The sequence below is a fragment of the Tenrec ecaudatus genome, chromosome 6 (genome assembly GCF_050624435.1).
Source record: "Tenrec ecaudatus isolate mTenEca1 chromosome 6, mTenEca1.hap1, whole genome shotgun sequence".
NCBI lineage: Eukaryota > Metazoa > Chordata > Mammalia > Afrosoricida > Tenrecidae > Tenrec > Tenrec ecaudatus.
The window spans coordinates 11,438,492-11,458,040 of record NC_134535.1 but is presented as its reverse complement, the minus strand read 5'-3'; the positions used below and the strand labels follow the sequence as shown (position 1 = coordinate 11,458,040).

Here is a 19,549-nt window from a genome sequence, read left to right as displayed (position 1 = left end):
ATTCTCAGCTGCCTCAACCCAGCCCCCCTTATATACGGTGTGTGCCGGCCCCAAGTCTGTCAGCCCCATGACTACATCCAGTCTCTTCCCACCTGGAGGCCTCTGTGCACACTTTATAATTTGCCTAGCACGTCCCTGCCCAGCACACGCCACACTTTTGTCGACCCACTGGGTATGCAGTATCCGACCCGCAGTTCTCAACCTGTAGGTCACGACCCCTTTGGGGGCAGAATGACTCTTTCACAGGGGTTGCCCAATTCGTAACAGTAGCAAAATTACAGTGATGAAGTAGCAACGAACATAATTTTATAGTTGGGGTCACCACCACAGAAAGGAACTGTATGAAAGGGTCGCTGCATCAGGAAGGTGAAGAACCATTGCCCTAGACCCTATGAGACCCATGGGGACAGCGACCTGTCTTACTGACAATAAACCAACCCCAGCACTTGGGCCTGGTCACATGGAGTGGCCACTATTTGTTGGAGGAAAAAAAAAATGAGAAGGAATCTCACTTCTAGAAGGAAGAGACTAAAGGTCAGTTCTGACCCGTAAAGCAAGGCCAAGTCCAGAGAGGTGGTGGCCCTGCTGTGGGCACCTGGTCCCCATGGTGGAAGGGATCCCCAGGCTCCTAATCACACTCAGGGCCCAGTACCACACGGGGCCCTGTAACCTTGCCACAGCCAACATTGCTACAGCAAGTGCAGCCAGCAGGGAGCGTGCTCTCTACCGAGCAGGAAAGAGCTGCACAGGAGACGGCCCCCCAATAAGAACATCACCCTGAGCGATTCCCGGGGGTCTGGGAGCCTCTGCAGAGCTGGCCCTGGGGCCAGAGCGCTCTCAACTACAGGCCCCGCTCCAAGCTAGGCCAAGCTGGGACGCTGCCAGCATTTAGCTCCTGCCAACATCCCCCCTTGTGGGGGCAAAGGCTCCCGCAGCAGGGGTGGAGGGAGGAGAAGGGGGCTGCTAGGCGCCAGTTGCTGCCAAGACTTTGCACACACAAAGGCAGTACAGAGACTGGGATAGAAGTGGGGGGTTGGTTTCACTGGGGGGAGGAGAGGAGCAATTCTGGGAAAACACCTCCACAGCCCTCTGGTCCCTTCTATCTAGCCAAGCAACCCCAAAAGCCCCCAAGCAGCTCAATTAGCAAGAGGGCACTAAAGGGGCATCCAGCCTAGGGCTGAGCCTACTCATACCCATGAGGTGTGGAACACCAGAGGTGGTGCCGGACTTCACAAACAGTGGCCTCTCACAGGGCCTGGAGCGGGCAGACCAGGGCGGGCAGGCGCACCAGAAGTGGGGCTCCAGGCAGAGACAGACCTTCCGGCCCTCAGAGCGTGGGCCTTAGTTTTCTACTATTACAGGAGCGGCTCCAGTGTAGTAAGATGAAGACTGGCTTTATTTCCTAACATTTTCTCAATGAGCAATGGCTCGTGGACAATTAGAAAAGAAAAAAGTCACTTTTAAATAGTGCCTGGGACACTCTTGCATAGACCTTGCCTCCCTTCCCAGTCTCATCCCTCTCTCCAGCTCACCTTGGCTCGGCGCAGGTCTTTGTCACCCCCGAGCTGGGCCTCAATCAGGTGGTCACAGTGGATGGTGGACGGCACGGCCACCTTGGGCAGCCCACTGCTGATGAATTGCAGCATGGCCATCTGGGCCGTGGCGTCCTGCATGGCCACACGGTCCGGCCGCAGCCGCAGGTACGTCTTGCCCCTCTCAATCTCCTGGTTGACTGGGTCGTCCAGGTGGCCATACACGATTTTCTCCGACAGGGTCAGAGGCCTGTTCAGTCTGCGAGGAGAGAAGAGAGGCTGCAGCATCCGCCCTTCCCCACCTCGGTCACACGGCACCTCGGTCACGCGGCACAGGGCTTTTCCTTGTTACTGAGATGTGGGTGCAAGTGTGCAGAGCAGCTTGGTTTTCCAGCAACAATTCATATGCAGCTCGTTTGTGACTCTGAGTACAATCCTCTCAATACCAGTACTCTTTCCTCTTCCACTTCCAGGCCCCCAGGTCCTGCCCTGCCTCCCCGGCTTTTGGCCGACTACTCCAAGGTGTGGGGATCTCACGTCAGGCTCTTTATTGTTTGGCTGAAAGTTAAGCCACAGGGCAAGTTCAGGTCTAGGTTTGAAGGGTGTCCCAGGGCCTTAATCTCAGTCTCTGTCCACCCAGTAAGACTGGGCCTTAGATTTGAATTTCTTTCTTTTAAAAATAATATTTTATTTATTGAACTTATGTCCAACAAACAGATTGTTTTCCCTCTTCCTATCTATAAGCATGGATAATACTTTATAGGCTAGTTTAGAACTAGATGCAAATGCTTTTAAATAATGAAAGCTAACCATGTTTTGCTCAAGAATACCACTACAGACATAGGACACAGGGGATTTTACAGCAGGTAATAGTAGAAGTCGTGAACTCAGTATTGTCCAGCTTGCTGCTGCTCCTTGCGCCAGAGAATCTGCTGGCAGATGCTGCCGAGACAACACCTGCTACGCCCACTGCTCTTGCCATGCTGCCATCACGGTGTCAGAAGGGGCCCGTCCTTATGATGCAGGTCCTAGCAAAAAGCCTCCCACCAATGCCCTGGACACCACGATGTTCTCGCTAATAAACTCTGTTGCTTCTTCAATGATATTGCTTTCAGGTGTTGCTTTATTTGCACGCTTCTGTCTTTTTGCTTTGTTCACATCGCTTTCAACTCTCATCCAATCAATCTGGACATAGCCACTGTGACTGGCAAGCTGAAGGAGAAGACCGATGGAGCCCGCAGAGGTGAGGGCACTTGTCCCGGGTCACAGAGCTAGTGAGCATCAGAGCTGGAGGCAAGGGTCGGGGAGGTGGGGGTGTGTGTGTGGCTCCGCAGTCCATGCCCTTCACTGGAGCCCAGGCTGTCTCCCAGAAGATGAGGTGCTTAGGAAGGGCGCCCCCCGCAGCAAGGGCTCAGTCACTCTAATTAGTGTCAGCCCCACTAGGACTGCTGGGAAAGTGACATGCTCCGGATCTAAGCACAGCCCACCTCCAGCTCTCAGGCCTGGCTCTCTCCTCTGTGTCTACGTGAAGAGAAAATACAAATGCTTCCCTGGCCACGACTCGAGCCCACAGGGCTGGCCCAGGCTCAGCTGCCTCTCCTGGAGGCTCAGGGCACAGCATCACACCCCAGACTTTGTTCTCGATGACCCAAGTCTTCTGGGCAGAGAGGCCAGAGTTCATCACCGATGTGGACTGTCCTCCCTCAGCAGGAACGTTTGTGTCTGAAGTACCGTGCTGTGTCACCACCAGAGCCACCCAGCACCATGGCTGCCTGTGCTCCTGCCTCTCCAAGGGCCAGGCGCAGAAGCACTCTTCAGCTGTCACCACAGCCTCCCCCCGACAGGCCTTACCGTTTGCGAACGATGTTAATGTTCTTCTCCAGCAGGTCATAGCGGATGTACTCGGTGGGCTCAAAGTGGCTCATGGCCACCTTGGCCCGTTGGCACAGGACTGAGGCCACATGGTACTGCCGCACACCCAGGGCTTTCTGCAAGAAGAAAGACAACAGCACCTGTCAACGGAGTCCTTCGGAGGCCACTCGGGAAGCTCAGTGTGGTGGGAAACGCAAGGAATTAGGAGTGTCAAGGGCTATTCCGTGACAAGAGCGATTCTGAGACTACAGGGTCCATTTCCACCAGGAACACGGCCTGTGGTAGGAGACAAGTACAAGGGACTTACAGTCAGAACACCTGGGATCAAAGACAGGTTCTACTTCGTAGGTTTATTAATGTCCTCTATCCTTGTAGCTTCAGAGGACAACAGCCCTCCTGGAACATTGTAGCAGGTTCCAAGCTGGGCTGCTAACCTCAAACCGGCCACTCTGTGGGCAAAAGATGAGGCTGTCTGCTGCCGTAAAGGCTCACCATCGGAAAACCCAAACCGGCAGTTCTACCCTGTGAACTCCCAGTCTAGCAGTGGGGAGTGATTGATGGGACACGAACTGGTAACTGAAGCCGGAGGTCTGAACATGCCAGACGCCCCACCTTTTAAGGAAAGGCTTTATTGTGGATTGTGTCAAAGTTTACAGAGCAGATGAGTCCTGTGTGCTTTGTCTCGGGTCATGGCTGGAAATACCCCACACTTCCTGCTTCCCTGTGGCCATTCCTTCCTTCTTAACCTTCTGAACTTTGTCATCGGGTAAATCCTGCTCCACTGTTGCTGTTCCCTTAGTTGATCTGTAGATTCTTGGGTGGGAAATTGCGCCATGGGAAGACTTCATCTCCAGACCTGGAGGGTGACTAAGGGACACCCATTTGGGGTTCCACCAGTTTCTATCCAACAGAAGTCTGCCTTCACAAGGGTCTGTAGCCCAGGCAACCCTCAAGAACCGTCTAGTCTGCCCTGTGGGTCATCACAAAGCTCAACCCACTGACGGTAGTGGGCGGGGTGTGGTCTGTGTGCACCGTCACATGCAAGGCTACTGGGAAGGGAAGACGAGGGCAGGTGGCAGTTGTGACGATGCTGTAAAGCGCATCCAACTGGTTCTTCCCAGTTTAGTCATGGCCAACAACGCAAAGCAAAACCAAACAGACCCAAAGTTTGTAAAATGTGGGTATACCAGAAATGATACCTAGAAAGGGAAAACTGGATGGGGTCCCTGCTAGACACGGAACCTCCCTCTTAGAAAACAGGAGCAGCATCCCCATTGAGCAGCAACCCAGTCTCTGGACCAGCAGGTACAGAAGCAAGAATAAAGATGGCAGCCGGCCTCGGGACTCAGAACGTATGTCCCTCTCCACATACTGCCGATAACCCGATGCTCGGGCCCACCAGGCCTCTGCGGAGCGTCCCACTCTAGGGCTCCGGCCGTCGTTTTCCTCTTCTGATACAGTGCCAGGACACTCACCATGTAACACATTCAGATCGAGCCTTACTCATCTCTGCATCTCATTTATACATAAACATCAGGGGAGGTAGAAACGTTGGTGGAAACACAGAATTGAAAGAAAATGGATTTGTTTCCACGAACTTTTGGAAGTCCCTTGTATATGCTGATGAGACGACAGAATGGACAAAGAAGCCCTGGTGCAAGACCTGTGGTTCTCCCTTCCGAAGATGGTGGCTCATTAACACACCCCTCCTCCATGGCTCGTAGAAGACATGGCAGACTTACTGACGTTTTCTAAGGAAAATGGGATGGAAGTGATCTAGCCAACTTTCAGGACAAAGTCACTCACATGCATGCTCTCTCTCTGACTTCTCTGGGGGCTGCGGCCACCATGTTGGCAGGGCATTGAAGCATCCCTGGGAAGAGCCCCAGTAGCCCCGATGGGGCTGTGGGTTAGACCCTGGGCTGCTAACCCATCGGTCCACAGGAGAGAGATGCCTGTGAAGATTAATTTAGTCTGGGAGATTCTGCAAACGGTCACTGAGCTGGAATCGACTTGATGGCAATGAGTGTTGGGTAAGAGGCCCAGGCCCACCCTGAGAAGCATGTGAGGCCTCATGCCAACAGCCAGCATCACACCTCCCTGGGCATGTGAATGTGCCAGCCCCAGGGTCTGCCCTCAGAGAACTGCAGGTCCAGCCACCATCTGGTCGGCCATTTGGAAATATACAAGCCCCCAGGCAAGCTGCCCTCAAATGCCTGACCCACCCCAACTATGAGGCAGATGTCTTACTGTCTTAAGCCTTTGATTTCTGGGTGGTTTGTGCAGCAAGAGATGACTGTCACCACGGCACCCATCTTAATTCATTTGAAATCTAAGGTGACAACCTTCACAGGATATACTGTGACCAGAGGCGAATAAATGAATCCAAAAAATGACAGAGGGACAAGAAGAGATGCGCTCCCTGCCTAGTGGGCCACAGACTTAGGTAACAGATGAGGCAACCAGTAAGCCACTACCCAGGCACCCTTCTTTATGTCACCCGGACACCTAAATCCAACTCCCACCACAGTTCAGGCCACGCAGCAGTGGAAACAGCACGTCTACCTACCCGGCCCGCTAACCAACCATGCAGCAGGGCATTAGCTCCCCACTGCAGACTTCCAGCCCACCAGCTCCAAGCCCACCCCACGAGTCTTTCAACAGAGCCTGGGAGAGAAGAGCCCACGACAGTTCAGCCTCAAATGAGACCCCCCACTGCTGTTCCGGCGGACAGTCGGACGCACAGCGTTGGCGTTCCAGAGACCCGAGTCCAAGTCTGGCCCCACCATTCACCACCTGAGTGACCATGGACCCACTTCCTCATGGCACGGTGTGAGGGGTGAGGGAGAACTTGAAGATGGGGTGGCAACTCCTGTCACCTGCACTCTTAAAGACGTGCACCCTTGGGCTTTCACACCAATGAGAAGCCGCAGAAGTTCTTCTGCAACTTGCCTTTTGTACATATCAGCATAGCTTACAGACACCCTTTCCAGCGTCTGCACAATGCAACGCCGGCTCTTCTTGTCTGCCATCAACTGCTCTAAGCTAAGCAGTGAGGGGATTCAAATTATGCCCTCTTGACCATTTTAAGTATTAAAAATGGTACGCCAAAAGGTAGTTTGTTATTTCATACAGCTAATACTTAAATAGGAACAATAAAAGAGGTACACAAAACTCAATGTTATAAGTGTTTTAAAATATTAATGAAAAATATTAAACACCTGGCAAAACTCTAAACCTGTTATTTAAGGCATTCCTAGGTTGCCTCCTACTTAGCACACTTACTTGCATTACTCTCTGCTTTTACCTGAGCATAAGCTGTGTGATTTATTTGCGTCAGTCAGCAAAAACATCACACTGTCATTACGACAGTAGTTTAACAAAAATGCACCCACCCCCAAAATTCCCAGCACACCATCTTTTCACTGTAGGAATAGGACCGCATTTCTTTAGAGGCAGGCCAATTAGACAAAAGCCATTGTGTTTGGCAGATTAGAAACAGGCAAATCCTCTTCTCTGGACATGTTATGTTCATGTTTGAAAAATCCCTTTCCACTTCTGTTGAACTTACAGCAATTGTTCTGACACTATTTTGAACCTGTTCAGGAATTGCGTAATTCATTCACAATATCTCAGGGGAATCTGGGGCATACCACAAGGCTGAAAGGAATGAGTGTGCCATCCCCCTGGGTGGTTGGCACTTTCTCTTTTTATGTTGTTTGTTTACTAAAGTAGCAAATGCAAGGGAATAAAAATGTAGCGATTCATCAAAAGGATAACAACTTTTATGAAATGAATCACTCAATATTATAAGCACAGCTCTATTTTTTAATATCTAAGCACTGTATGAATACTGGTACAGGTGCTTAGGATAACGCTGTTTCGCAGATGAACATTAAAGATGAGTAAGGAATATACATTTGTGATTCCCACATTGGGTGGCTGCCTAGCCACCCACCTGAGAAAGAACCTTGACTACAAGGGAGATTTTAACAAGTGGCTCACTAAACTCAACAAATAACTAGGTATCAGTTCTGTGAAACTAGTGTGAACTGACTGAATTCCACCGCTGGCTCTAGGTCTGCTTCCTTCTACGTTTTAAAGGAGTGTCACAATAGCTCCTGTGTCTGCCCCAGTGGGCAAAAACAGTAACAAAAAAACAACCCTCCACACTTCCAGCAAGGCAACAGCTGAGCAAACGATCAAAGTAACCAGCTGGCACAGTACACAGTGGGCGGGGGACACATTCATTCCCTGTACCTGCACCGTACAAGGAGCCAGTCCATCCTCAGCTACCCAGAGTTCACGCCCATGGTGGTCCTATTTTCCAAGTGAGGAAACTGAGGCCCACAGAGGCAGACTGGCCACACTGTGGCACCTGGAACCAGACCCCAGGCTGCCTCCTATGGCCCCGGGCAAGTCATTTAACCACCCCAAACCCTCAGGTCCCCAAAGATAAAACGGAGGTGAACTTCAGTCTTCCTCATTCCTCAGGATGCTGCCTGATGGTGTGGAAATGTCTGCTCAGCCAGCACTGTCCAAGGGGATGGATGTGGGGATGGTGGCCTGTGGGCTCTAGCTCTGCCCCACCTGACATGGGAGCCACTGGCCACCTGTGGCTAGCGAGCACTTGAGAGGCAGGGGGAGTGTCTGAGGAATGGGACAGCTCAGCCCCACAGATGGGAAAGGATGGAAGAGGGTTTTCAGAAGTCCGAGCAACTTCAATGCCCACAGTCACTTTCTCGGTCGAAGAGCATGTACCTTCTTTGGTCTGGGCAACCCTGTCCTGGCAGGAGTCCATGCCCAACATGACCACCTGGTTCATTTCTGAATCATTTCAAAATATTCTCTCTCTTGTTCCGCTAAACTCTACACCATCTACTCTTCAGGTGGGGTTTGCCCTCGGGAGCTCCCTCTCCTTAGCACAGGACCATGGCCCCCAACCTGAGACATGCAGGCCCCACCCCAGGCCGGTGATTTTGTCTTCCTTGAATATTTGAAGACGGCTATCTACCCCGTGAGAAACCCTGCAAGATGTATAGTTCAAAGTTGCCAGCTACTACTCGGGAGAAAGATGGAGCTGTCTGCTCCCATAAAGAATTATGCAGCCTGGGAAATCTACTCAGGGCAGAGTTGGAATTAGCTTGACAGCAATGGGTTACCTAACTTGTGAGGAACTAACTGCAAGGTCAGCAGTTCTGACCCAGCAGCCACTCTGAGGAAGGAGAAGGAGGAGGCTGTCTGCTCCCGTGAGGATTTAGTCCTGAAAGCCCGATAGGAGCCATTTGATGGCAGTGGTGGCTCTCTCCACTTCTCCAGGCCCAGGACACCCTGGGGCATCACAACCAACTCTTTCATGGCATTTCCCCAGCCCTGCAGCAGGGAGGGGCCCGGGGTCTCCCACCTGCTTTATTCTAGGCCTGATGACAACCCACTGCACTGCTGGCGCACACATCAATTCCAGACATCCTGGGACCTTTCTGCAGCTTTCTCCCCGGTGGCTCCTGAGCCCAGTCCTCTAGGGAAGAACTTGTGCACTTGGTGTCCTGAACTGAGATGCAGGTTCCTGGGTTCATCCTGACTGACTGTCATCGTCAGCCCTATCACCCCGTTCATGCCAGCCAGCAATGCAGTGCCCACAACATCCATCCAACGCTTCACACACGCCAGCCAGGCCTGAATCCCCAGGACAGACTCTTGGTCAGGCCACGCAACACTAATCTACTTAGTGGTATTCCTCAGGGCCAGCTGTTAGCCACTCCTTGCAGCAGCCAAATGAAGTGTCAGAGAGAAAGAAGTCAGTTAGCTGTGGGACCTTCGCCACGCCTCTTTCACCATCATAAAAAGGTGAAACCTAGGTCTCTTTTGCTACCTGCTCCCAAACAGTACTGAGAGGTTTGAAGTGCGGCCTAGAGATGCATCCAGCTCGGCTCTCCACCAGCCTCGAGCTGCTTGGAGCCCTCCCCGAGGAGACCATCAGTCACCCAGCCGCTGCTCCTCAGCGAAGGGCTGTGAGAAGCACTAAGGGCGTGTCAGAGGAGACACACCAGGAGTTGGTGGCGGAGGGCATGGTTCAGTGCTGGGGCAATGTGGAGGCCACTGCCACTTGCACCGGGGAGAAGTCAGCCCCACCTGGCCCTGCGCAGTGGGGAGAAGGTACAGAGTTCCATGTCATGTGGACAAATACACCTAAGCACTCCAACATCTCGACCTGGGTCAGGTGGCCCTGCTTCTGTCCAACTCTGGTGACAGCTTGGACTGTACCCACCGGCCCAGTGATCCATCGCAAACCCAGGACTAGAGCCTCAAGGCTAAGAGCAAACCCTGAGCTTTCAGTCCGGCAAAAGGAACACCTGTACCTTTGAGCCCTGATCATGTGGCTTGGAACAGGCCCCTTCTCTGTGCCCAACTGCTGTGGTTATAAAACCACGGGCAAAACATGGCAATCAGGGTTATGAAACCAAACGTGTATGGATTGTTGGATGGAAAACCAATCTGCTCTGTAAATGTTCAATCACAATAAGATCAAAAAAAGACAATGATGTACAACACGGGAAACACATACGAAAGGCATGTGAAATGTCCACATAAACCGTGAGGGGTTCAATGAGGCTGAAGCGGGACCCTGCAGGCAGACTTCCCGAGCGAAGGCATCATGTACCTTCTGTGCACAATCCAGACAAAGCAGGCCGTGGGTGCCCTCCTACTACTAAGATAAAAATGACAACTGTCCTGACTCCTTAAGCATCTGCTCTATGTCAAGCACGTTCTGTACCTGATTTTGAATTCTCACATCACGGCACAGTCACTGCTACAACTGCCCGCTCACAGGTGTGGGGGCTGAAGCTCCAGGGGCTAAGTCAGATGTCACGTGCTTGGAAGCAGTGAGTCTGGATGGACACTCAGGCCAGCCGGGTCCTGACGGCGCCTGCCCTGAAGTTGGCTAGCTTCCGGGCTCTTCCTTCTCTCTCCTCCCCTAGAGCCAACCCGTCCCTCCCACGTGACCATCTGTTGTCAGGTCCTACCCCTTGCCTGCGGTGGCTCTGGGCAAGCAGGGACCTTCCCCGGGCCAGAGTTTCTCTACAGATCAAACGAAGCCATCTATCCACAGCGTCCGTCGGCACACAGGGTGAGCGTTCAGGATGCGGTATAGTTGCCTGTTCTCTTCCTCTGAGAGGAGAATGCTGAACAGATGGCGGTTGAAGCTGTGTTCCTTGTCTGGACTCTACTTACCGCCTTTGTGGTTGAGGCAAGGGGGAAGGCTGACATGCCAGGACACAGGGCGACTGAATAAATGGGCCTTAGCTCAGCCGGGGCTTCAGCACCGCCACTCCTCCTGATGGGTCCCTTCTGATGAAAGTGCATTCGGGCTGCTCCAGTTACTTGCTCTCCTTGGTTAAGCTGTGCTACAAATCTACGCACATTCTTTTTGGGGGTCGACATTTTCCTCCTACTCTAGGCAGGGCCTCCTATTCAGTGCGCTTCTGGGGTTTGTGTGGTCCATTAGTCCTTTGGAATAATTGTTTCCTCGAGTCTTTGATTTTCTCCGCTGTTCTTTGTTCTATATGGGAGTCTGAGTTACTAAGCCAAAGCTTGGGGTGTTCTCTGGGCACGGCCAACACCCCCAACTGCCCTTTGACTTAGTAACTCACAGTGGCTTTTGGGCTCTAATGCGTGGTACTTTCTCAGGGAACCAACGCTTCCCTGGCCTCCGGCCCAGTTCTATAGACCCGTATCTCTCTTCTTGGCATGCTAACGCTTCATAAACACTAGGTTTGCTACATAGGACGTGCTCTGCAACATGGGTGAAAGGAATAAAGGCGACTTCTAATCACCTTACAGTCAGCCCTCCTCAGTGAGGTGCAGAGGACTCCCTTAGCCCCATGAGATCAAACCGTGAACAAGCCCTGTCAATCATTTACCAAGGTCCGAAGCTTTCAGTTAGAGTGTAAACAGGCTCAACATATTTGAGACAATGAGGCAATGTTGCACCTATTAAAAAGTGAGCTGTTTGTACCTTTTGACCAATTTCCCCTCTTCCAGGAACTATTTTATCCAAATACACACAGGAGCAGAGCGGCAGCAAGGAAGCCCTTGGCAGCACAGTTCCCAAGAGAACAACCTAGCTCTCCACAAACCAGGTGCTGACGGAATACACGCTGCTCCCTCCACCACGGAATGCGGCTTTGAATGACAGCGGGTTAAGCAGAGAGAAGAGCTTCCTTTGTTCATCGAGAAAAACCTCCATGCATACACAGGGAAATAAAAACAAAACCAAGAAATGGAGCAAGACACTGTGGCAGCTTAGGCTCATTTTTGTTGTACATAATTCAAAGCAAACTCACAGTGAGTGAGTCCATTTCAACTCATGGCTTTCACATAAGGGCGGAACTGCTCCCTAGGGCCTCCAAGGCTGTCAGTCTCATCAAGAAGTGGCCTGCGCATTCGTCCTTGGAACTGATCTCTCTGTTAGCAGTTCAATCAATTTAGTTAATATAACCCAACCTAAACCCAACTTCACTGCTATCAAGACGATGCTGACTCATGGTGACTCTATAGGATAGGGTAGAACTGTCCCTGTAAGTTTCTAAGACTGTAACTGTTTATGGGGTAGAAAGCCCCATCTTTCTCCCTGGCTGGTAGTTTTGAACTGCTGACCTTATGGATCGTAGCCCAGTGAGTAACCACTACACCAACAGGGTTCCTTTATAACAGTAGTTAACAAATGTGAATACGTCTGTAAGAGTCACAGCAATGAGCTCTAGGGAGATCCTTCCTGGGCTAAATATTATTTCTGTAACTTCTTAAATATACATGATGCCTATGAGGAGCTCCCTTTGTAAGCAGGACAGAGAAAGATGCACACAGACCTGCTGGCTGTAGGAAATATAAATAAAATCCATGTGCTAGAATTATGGTTCATACTTTCTTCTGGGTTTTTCCTACATCTCCACAAGTGCCTGCAAATGGCTCTGTATTTTTTTATAACTCTAAAGAGTCCTGGTGGCATACTGGGCGACCAGCCTCCAGACCCGCTGCTAGCACCATGGGAGGAAGATGAGATTTTCTACTCCTGTCAAGATTCCCGTGTCGGCATTTATGGAGGTCTAGACAAAGACATGTACATGCAAACATATATATGAGGATGGGGAAATAGATCTAAGTGTCTACATTCATAGGTTTAATATTAAGGTGGCGGAAGGACCATGGGCCTCTACTCAAGCACTCCCTCAATGCATGAATACTTTCGTTTATTAAATTGGTACTCTATGATGCTCACTCTCCTGACACAACTGCTGAAGCCAAAGTGGGTGAACAAGTAAATGTGGTGAAGAAAGCTGATGGTGCCTGGCTATCAAAGAGATAGTGACTGGGGTCTTACAGGCTTGAAGATAAACAAGCGGCCCTCTAGCTCAGAAGCAAAAAAGCCCACATGGAAGAAGCACACCAGCCAGTGCGATCACGAGGTGCCCAAGGGACCAGGTATAAGGCATCATGCAACAAAAAAAAAAGAATATGTGTGTGTGTGTGTGTATATATATATATATATATATATATATATATATATATATATATATATATATATATACCATGTTGAATGAAGGGGGAAGTGCAGAGTGGAGACCCAAGGCCCAAGTGTCGGCCACTGGAGATCCCCTCATAGAGGGGTTTAGGAGAGGAGATGAATCAGTCAGGGGGCGATGTAGTACCGATGAAGAGCACAGCTTTCCCCCAGATCCTGGATGCTTCCTCCCCCCAACTACCATGATCCGAATTCTACCTTGCAGGACTGGATAGGGCAGAGGCTGTACACTGGTACATATGAGGGCTGGAGGCACAGGGAATCCAGGGTGGATGATACCTTCAGGACCAGGGGTGTGAGGGGCGATGCTGGGAGAGTGTAGGGTGAGTGGGTTGGAAAGGGGGAACTGATTACAGGGATCCACATGTGACCTCCTCCCTGGGAGAGGGACGGCAGAGAAGGGGGAGAAGGGAGACTCCGGATAGGGCAAGATATGACAAAATAACGAAGTATAAATTACCAAGGGCACATGAGGGAGGGGGGAGCAGGGAGGGAGGGAAAAAAAAGAGGACCTGATGCAAGGGGCTTAAGTGGAGAGCAAATGCCTTGAGAATGATTGGGGCAGGGAATGTATGGATGTGCTTTATACAATTGATGTATGTATATGTATATGTATGGACTGTGATAAGAGTTGTATGAGTCCCTAATAAAATGTAAAAAAAGAAAAGGAAAAAGAAAAGAAAATGATTAGGGCAAAGAATGTACAGATGTGCTTTATACAATTGATGTATGTATATGTATGGACTGTGATAAGAGTTGTATGAGCCCCTAATAAAACGTTTAAAACAAAAACAAAAAAAGATTCCCGTGTCTCAGAAACCCACATGGGCAGCAGGATTGTCCTATAGGATTGCTACGAGTCAGACGTTTCTCAATGGCAGTGAGTTTTGTGGATTTTTAACTAACATTAATATTTTTTCTTAATTAAAAAAATCACATAATCAGAACCAAGGATATAAATATTCTTGCAGTCTACTGGATACAGAGCCAAGGAAACCAAGGAAATCTTTCTGGGTAGCAGCTAGTCACTTGTCAACAGGCAGCTTTCAGGACACCTTTATCCTCTGACCCAGTTATATCAGATCTGAAAATCTACCCTAAAGACAAATTCTAAATATGAAATGTTATTCTCTGTATGGAGGTCACAGCATTATCATTTATCAACACAGGTTTGAGTCCACCCAAAGGCAAAACCAGGTGATCTAATTTCCTAAAATCAGCCACTGAAACCTGCAGATGGAGCACACACCCGGGGCTGCCACGAGTCAGAATCGACTTTAAACTAGAGCAACGGAAATGTCCCATATCGTGCCACACAGATGTACATATAGGCAGCCATACAGATGTACATATAGGCGGCCATTTGTAAAAATGAGAGCTTGAAAGGCCACGCAGCAACCCAAGAGCGACGCCATGCTTGGGAGAGCAGAGGGTCAGCAAAGCCAGCAGGGCTCCAGCGGAGATGCTGGGCTGCTCCCGTGGCTGCAGCAAGGGCTGGCACACAGCAGTGACGGGCGGCACTATGTCCTGCTGTACTTGGGGTGGCTCCACATCAGAACCAACTCGATGGCACCTGACGACCAGCAAGGAAGAAACTTTCCTACGGTTGTACTCACAAATGAAAGAGCAAGGCATCAAGTCGAATATACCCTGGAATAAGAGACCGGAAGGAAATACACCAAAAGTATAAAAAAGATTGGTGGGGGAGACACATGACAGTTTAGCTTAAGATGTATTTGTTCCTCTAATTCTCTAAATTTGTATCCAGGGGGTCATGTGTGGTAAGAGTTCAACAGATAAGCTGTTTACAGCTGCTGGAGAGAGCCCAAGCCCCCTATGCCTGCTGTAGCTGTGTTCTTGAGTCCAATTGTGCAATCCAGGCAGGGGCACTTCACTAAGAGCCAAAAAGCCAAGTGTGCCTGCCCCAAAGGTCACTTCCCTGTGTGAAGCTCAGTGGCACGTGAGTCCTCTGGTGACAGGAAGCAGTGGGGGACAGCCGGATTGGGATCCAGAATGTTCACTGAAGTGCTTTCCAGCTGGGTCTAGAAATCCTCCCCTCCAGCAAACTCCTCTCAGATATACCCACTTACGCGCGACACACACACTCAGGGCCCCAGGAAGGCTCAGGCCTGGGCAGCCATACACAGAAGTGCACACGCATACCCTTTGTGACCATCCCAGAAAGGGGAGAGAGAGAGAGAGAGAGAGAGAGAGAGAGAGAGAGAGAGAGAGAGAGAGAGAGAGAGAGAGAGAGAGAGAGACACACACACACACCCCACACAGCCCCCCCCCCCCCCGGGCCCCAGGAAGGCTCAGGCCTAGGCAGCCATACACAGAAGTGCACACGCAACACGCATACCCTTTGTGACCATCCCAGAAAGGAGCCTCCCAACTGGCCACCCCGTTGTTTCTTCCTTTGGTATAAAACAGAAGTATCTCCGTGACTAACTCACTTATCCACGACCATCTTCCTGGGGGCCAGACACCGCGATTCCCTGGCTTCTTCATGTTTTCAAGTTAAGGCTCTGTGCGAAGCCACACTCGATGGACATCACAGGGAGGTGCACAGAGCAGGCTGCTGCGGGGTGGCAATGCCTGGGGACACCTGAGGAAAGCCTGTTGTCACTGAGGCTTCTGGGTTCACGGCAACCTTAAGTGTGAGAGAAGGAAACTGCCTGGTCCCATACCACCCCCAGATCACTGATGCGTGTGAGCCCACTGTGGGGCTATGGTGTCCAGCCAGCTCACGGAGGGTTTTCGACCTTCGCACTGACCAAACAGGATGTGAAAGGCAAAATCTCACTATCCTTGTGTCTAAGGAGCAATCCGGTTGTACGTCTTCAGAGCTGGAAGTGTTTGTTCTTCTAGCAGTCCGTGGTACATTCCATATTCAAACACCCCAGTTCTTCGGTCTTCCTTTTCTTTTTTCTATATCATTTTATTAGGGGCTCAAACAACTCTTATCACAATCCATACATACATCCATTATTTGAAGCACATTTGAACATTCCTTGCCCTCATCATTCTCAAAACATTTGCTCTCCACCTAAGCCCCTGGCATCAGCTCCTCATTTTCCCCTCCCTCCCCGCTGCCCCCTCCCTCATGAACCCATGATAATTTATAAATGATTATTTTGTCATATCTTGCCCTGTCCAACGTCTCCCTTCACTCACTTTTCTGTTGTCCGTCCCCCGGCCTTCCTTTTCCATTGTCTAGAAAAGCCTTGACTTTGACCACCACCATCTGGTCCCTAGCCTCGAGATCACAATCTGGCAGGGTAAACCGGGCACGACAGTAAAAAGGGTGATGGTGTGTTTGTGGTGCTTGTGCAATGAAGTAAAAGGTAGAAGGATGCACAGAGATAGGCCTGGTTAAGTCAACTTGTGGGGCAGGGAGAACGAGGCTAAGGAAGACCTTTTCTGGGCTCACACAAGAGTTCAAGTTCAAAAACATTGGTCACTGAGGCAAAAGCTAGGCAGCTTGCTCAACAGCACACTGGCATTTGTAACGCCGTCAGGCTCTCTGCTCAGCATTCCATCCACCACACCAGAGGTCCCCAAGCCCGTGACAGGTTACAAACGGGTGCCTAGTCAGGTGCCCCAATGCCAATGAAGAAAGGTGCAGTGTTCTCAAGAAGGCTGGTGCTCGCTCCCCTTGCACGAAGTTCCCAAAGAACCAAGTGGCAGACCAAAGGCCATAAGCAAAGAGGAACAAAGGGCCATCACAAGTGACAGTATGGTGAATACTCTCCAAGAAGGGCTTTTCTTGTTTCAAAATCTGTTTTCAAAACCTATCACTTATTCCAGAGTGGGAGTAAATTGAAATGGAATTCTGTCAGAAGCTAGAATGAGACTTTTTCTATGTATTGGCCAGGTTGTCAGGAGGCTCAAGTGAGACAACACGTGGAGCACCTCCTGGTGGCACTGTGGGTGATGAGCTGGGCTGGTAACCACAGGTCAGCAGTTCACATCACCAGCCTCTGAGGGAGGAAGAGGAGATTCTTGGCAGACTTGCAGTCTTGGAAGCCCTCGGGAGCAGTGTCTGCTCTGTCTCGAGTCGCTCTGATGATGGCAGCGGGCTGTGTGGATGGCGTGGCCTTTATCAAGCACACTGCAAGCAGGCCCAGGCGGTCACTGTGGTCATACTGCTGCCCACTAAACCAGGGGGAACAAAGGCATATAGCTCTCCCTGGTCTGGAGGCAGTGAGGGGCACCCCAGATCCAGGAGTTCCCTAGACTCTGGAATCCTCCTCTTCTCCTCAGGAAGTACAAACCGAGAAGAACACAGCCTGCCAATTAAGGGCGTGCTTCTTCAGCAATAAGAGGCATGGAAAAAATTCCAGCTCAAGAGAACACTAATTATAGAAGCGACAGAGGTCCCCTGGCCACGAGGGAAGGAGGTTGTCACTCAAAGTTCAGTGTATTCTCCAGAGGTCAGGTCAGAGAGACAGCCTTAGCAACATCCACGTGTCAGCCGTAGGATGTCCTCCACCCAAAGGGATCTCAGAACCCAAACCAACTCACTCGTTATCTGGTGCCCCGCAGGGTCTCCACGGCTGTAAATCTCCACAGAACCAAACTGCCTCCGCAGTTTCCTCAAACTCACCAGCAGGGCTGGCAAATTCTGACTGTGAAAACACACACACACACTGCATTTTACCCTGGCATCCAGCCCAAAGGTCCTTGAATGGTGCGTCCATGGACCTGCAACAAGAGCGTCTCTAAATAACGACGACTATGCGATGCCTTGCCGTTTGCTATTCTATACTGTTTTCCATTGTAAACGATGCAGCACATGGTTTTTGCCATTGTAAGTCGTCTGAAAGTGTACAGTTCAGAGGCACTGCGCAGACTCAGTGCTGTGCAGCTATTATGGCCATTACTGGGCAGCTCGAGAACGTGCTCATTCACCATCCCAGCCAAGGGGAAAAGGGAAAGGAAGGAGGATGCGATTTTCAGGGCAGTGGGGAAAGGCTTCAGTGAGAAGCTGGTTGACGAAACGGCCTGACACAAGATGCCAGCCAACCTGCAGGTGCCTGACGGAAGGATTCCACACCGGCGAGGCGACACCAGGGTTCTAAAGTCAGGTAGTGTCACTGTGCTCAAGGAGTAGCCAGGAAGCCAGTGTGGCTGGAGCAGAACAGCCGAGGGGAAGGTAATGGAGAATGGGAACACACAGACCGTCCATCTCAGTGGGGATTCTGACGGTACGAAGAGAAAAGCCTGGGTGAGGGTGGAGCGGGGCTTCTCCGGGAATTACACGATCTGGCCCCTTTACAGGAAGTGTTCTAGCTGCTGTACTTAGAACAGATGGAGGCTGGGAGACGAGAGAGGAGGCCAACACCAGCAGCCCGTGAAAGAGGAGGGTGGTGAGAAGGGGCTGGAGTCTGATATACATGGGGCTTCGAGAAGTTCGTGGAAAATCCTATCATCTTTTCATTTCACCTTCCCATGAGCGTCCAGTCACACCCCAGGAATACCAAATATCCAATTCTCAAGTCCATGATTTTCCCACCACACTGCCGCCCCCATTTAGGGAGTCACTGACTGATTCAGGACCTGTTTATCCAACCCTGACCTTTGAGCGGTGGTGCCAGAATTAAAGGGACAAGGCAAGACAGCATAGTCTCTGCGCCTGTGGGTTTACAGTTTGGTGGCAAAGACCAGTGCCCGGTCATCACTCAGGCATGAGGCCAGTAATCAGAAGAGGTCTATGGAAGACAGCCATGAAGTGGGAGGACATTCACCAGGCTGAGGCAGGGCTTCTCCAGGACAGCGTGGTTGAAGCTGAGCACAGACATGGACCTGGGAGGAAGTCAGGCTAAGCCATGGAGTTTAGGGGAAGGAGCCCCGGGAGCTAGGCAGTGGAACAGCACCTGCCAAGGCCCTGTGGTAGGAAAGCACTTCTCTAACTGGAAGAGGAACGAGGAAGCCAGCTTGGCTGGAGCAAAAGGAGCAGGGTGGAGTGGAGACGGCAGGAAGGGGCTGAAGAGCGAGAAAGAGCCGGCTCTCCCGAGGGGCCCTGCAGGTGCAGGGGAATGGCTCTGCTTGGAGCAGTTTTCAGCTACAGCTTACCTGAGTCTTAGCAAAACACCGTGTAAGCCCTAGGGAGGAGGGAAGGCTGCTGTAGAGCTGCTCCTGAGGGCCCTCCCATGGCCTCCCATCTCTCCTGTGAGGCTGTCATGAGACTGTCTCATTGCCTCCCTCCCAGGTCTGATGCGACATGCAGCTCTGTGCCCTGCCCTCAGCACAAAGGTGTGGGACATAACTCCTCCGCTGAGCTGCAGTCTGTCCTGGGGAATGCCACGCCAGCTCCGGCACAGGCACAGGCATGGCAGTCCTTGGGCTTCCGGGTCATTCTTTGTGGTGTGGGACCAAGGCCGAGGCAGCAAGCACCTAAGAGAGATCCAGCTGGCTGTACATGTCGGCAGTCATGGGCTCATGGTGCCTTGACCACTAGTGTCCATCAGGCCTTGGTCTTGCATGGAAGTGCACTTGAGCTGACAACTGGGCATCCTGAATTTCTCACTTGATCCTAAAAGTCAGATCATTACAGGGTCAA

General features: G+C 51.1%; 1 protein-coding gene across 1 annotated transcript in view; it reads right to left on the bottom strand.

Annotated features, from left to right (window-relative positions):
- Positions 1-19,549, bottom strand: part of ACO2 (aconitase 2) — a 50,044-nt gene that overhangs the window by 12,333 nt on the left and 18,162 nt on the right. Inside the window, exons 2-3 of the mRNA XM_075553639.1 lie at positions 3,384-3,520; positions 1,533-1,791 (exon numbers count right to left, since the gene is read on the bottom strand). Coding sequence (XP_075409754.1) covers positions 1,533-1,791; positions 3,384-3,520 — 396 coding nt within the window. The remainder of the gene's footprint in view (positions 1-1,532; positions 1,792-3,383; positions 3,521-19,549) is intronic.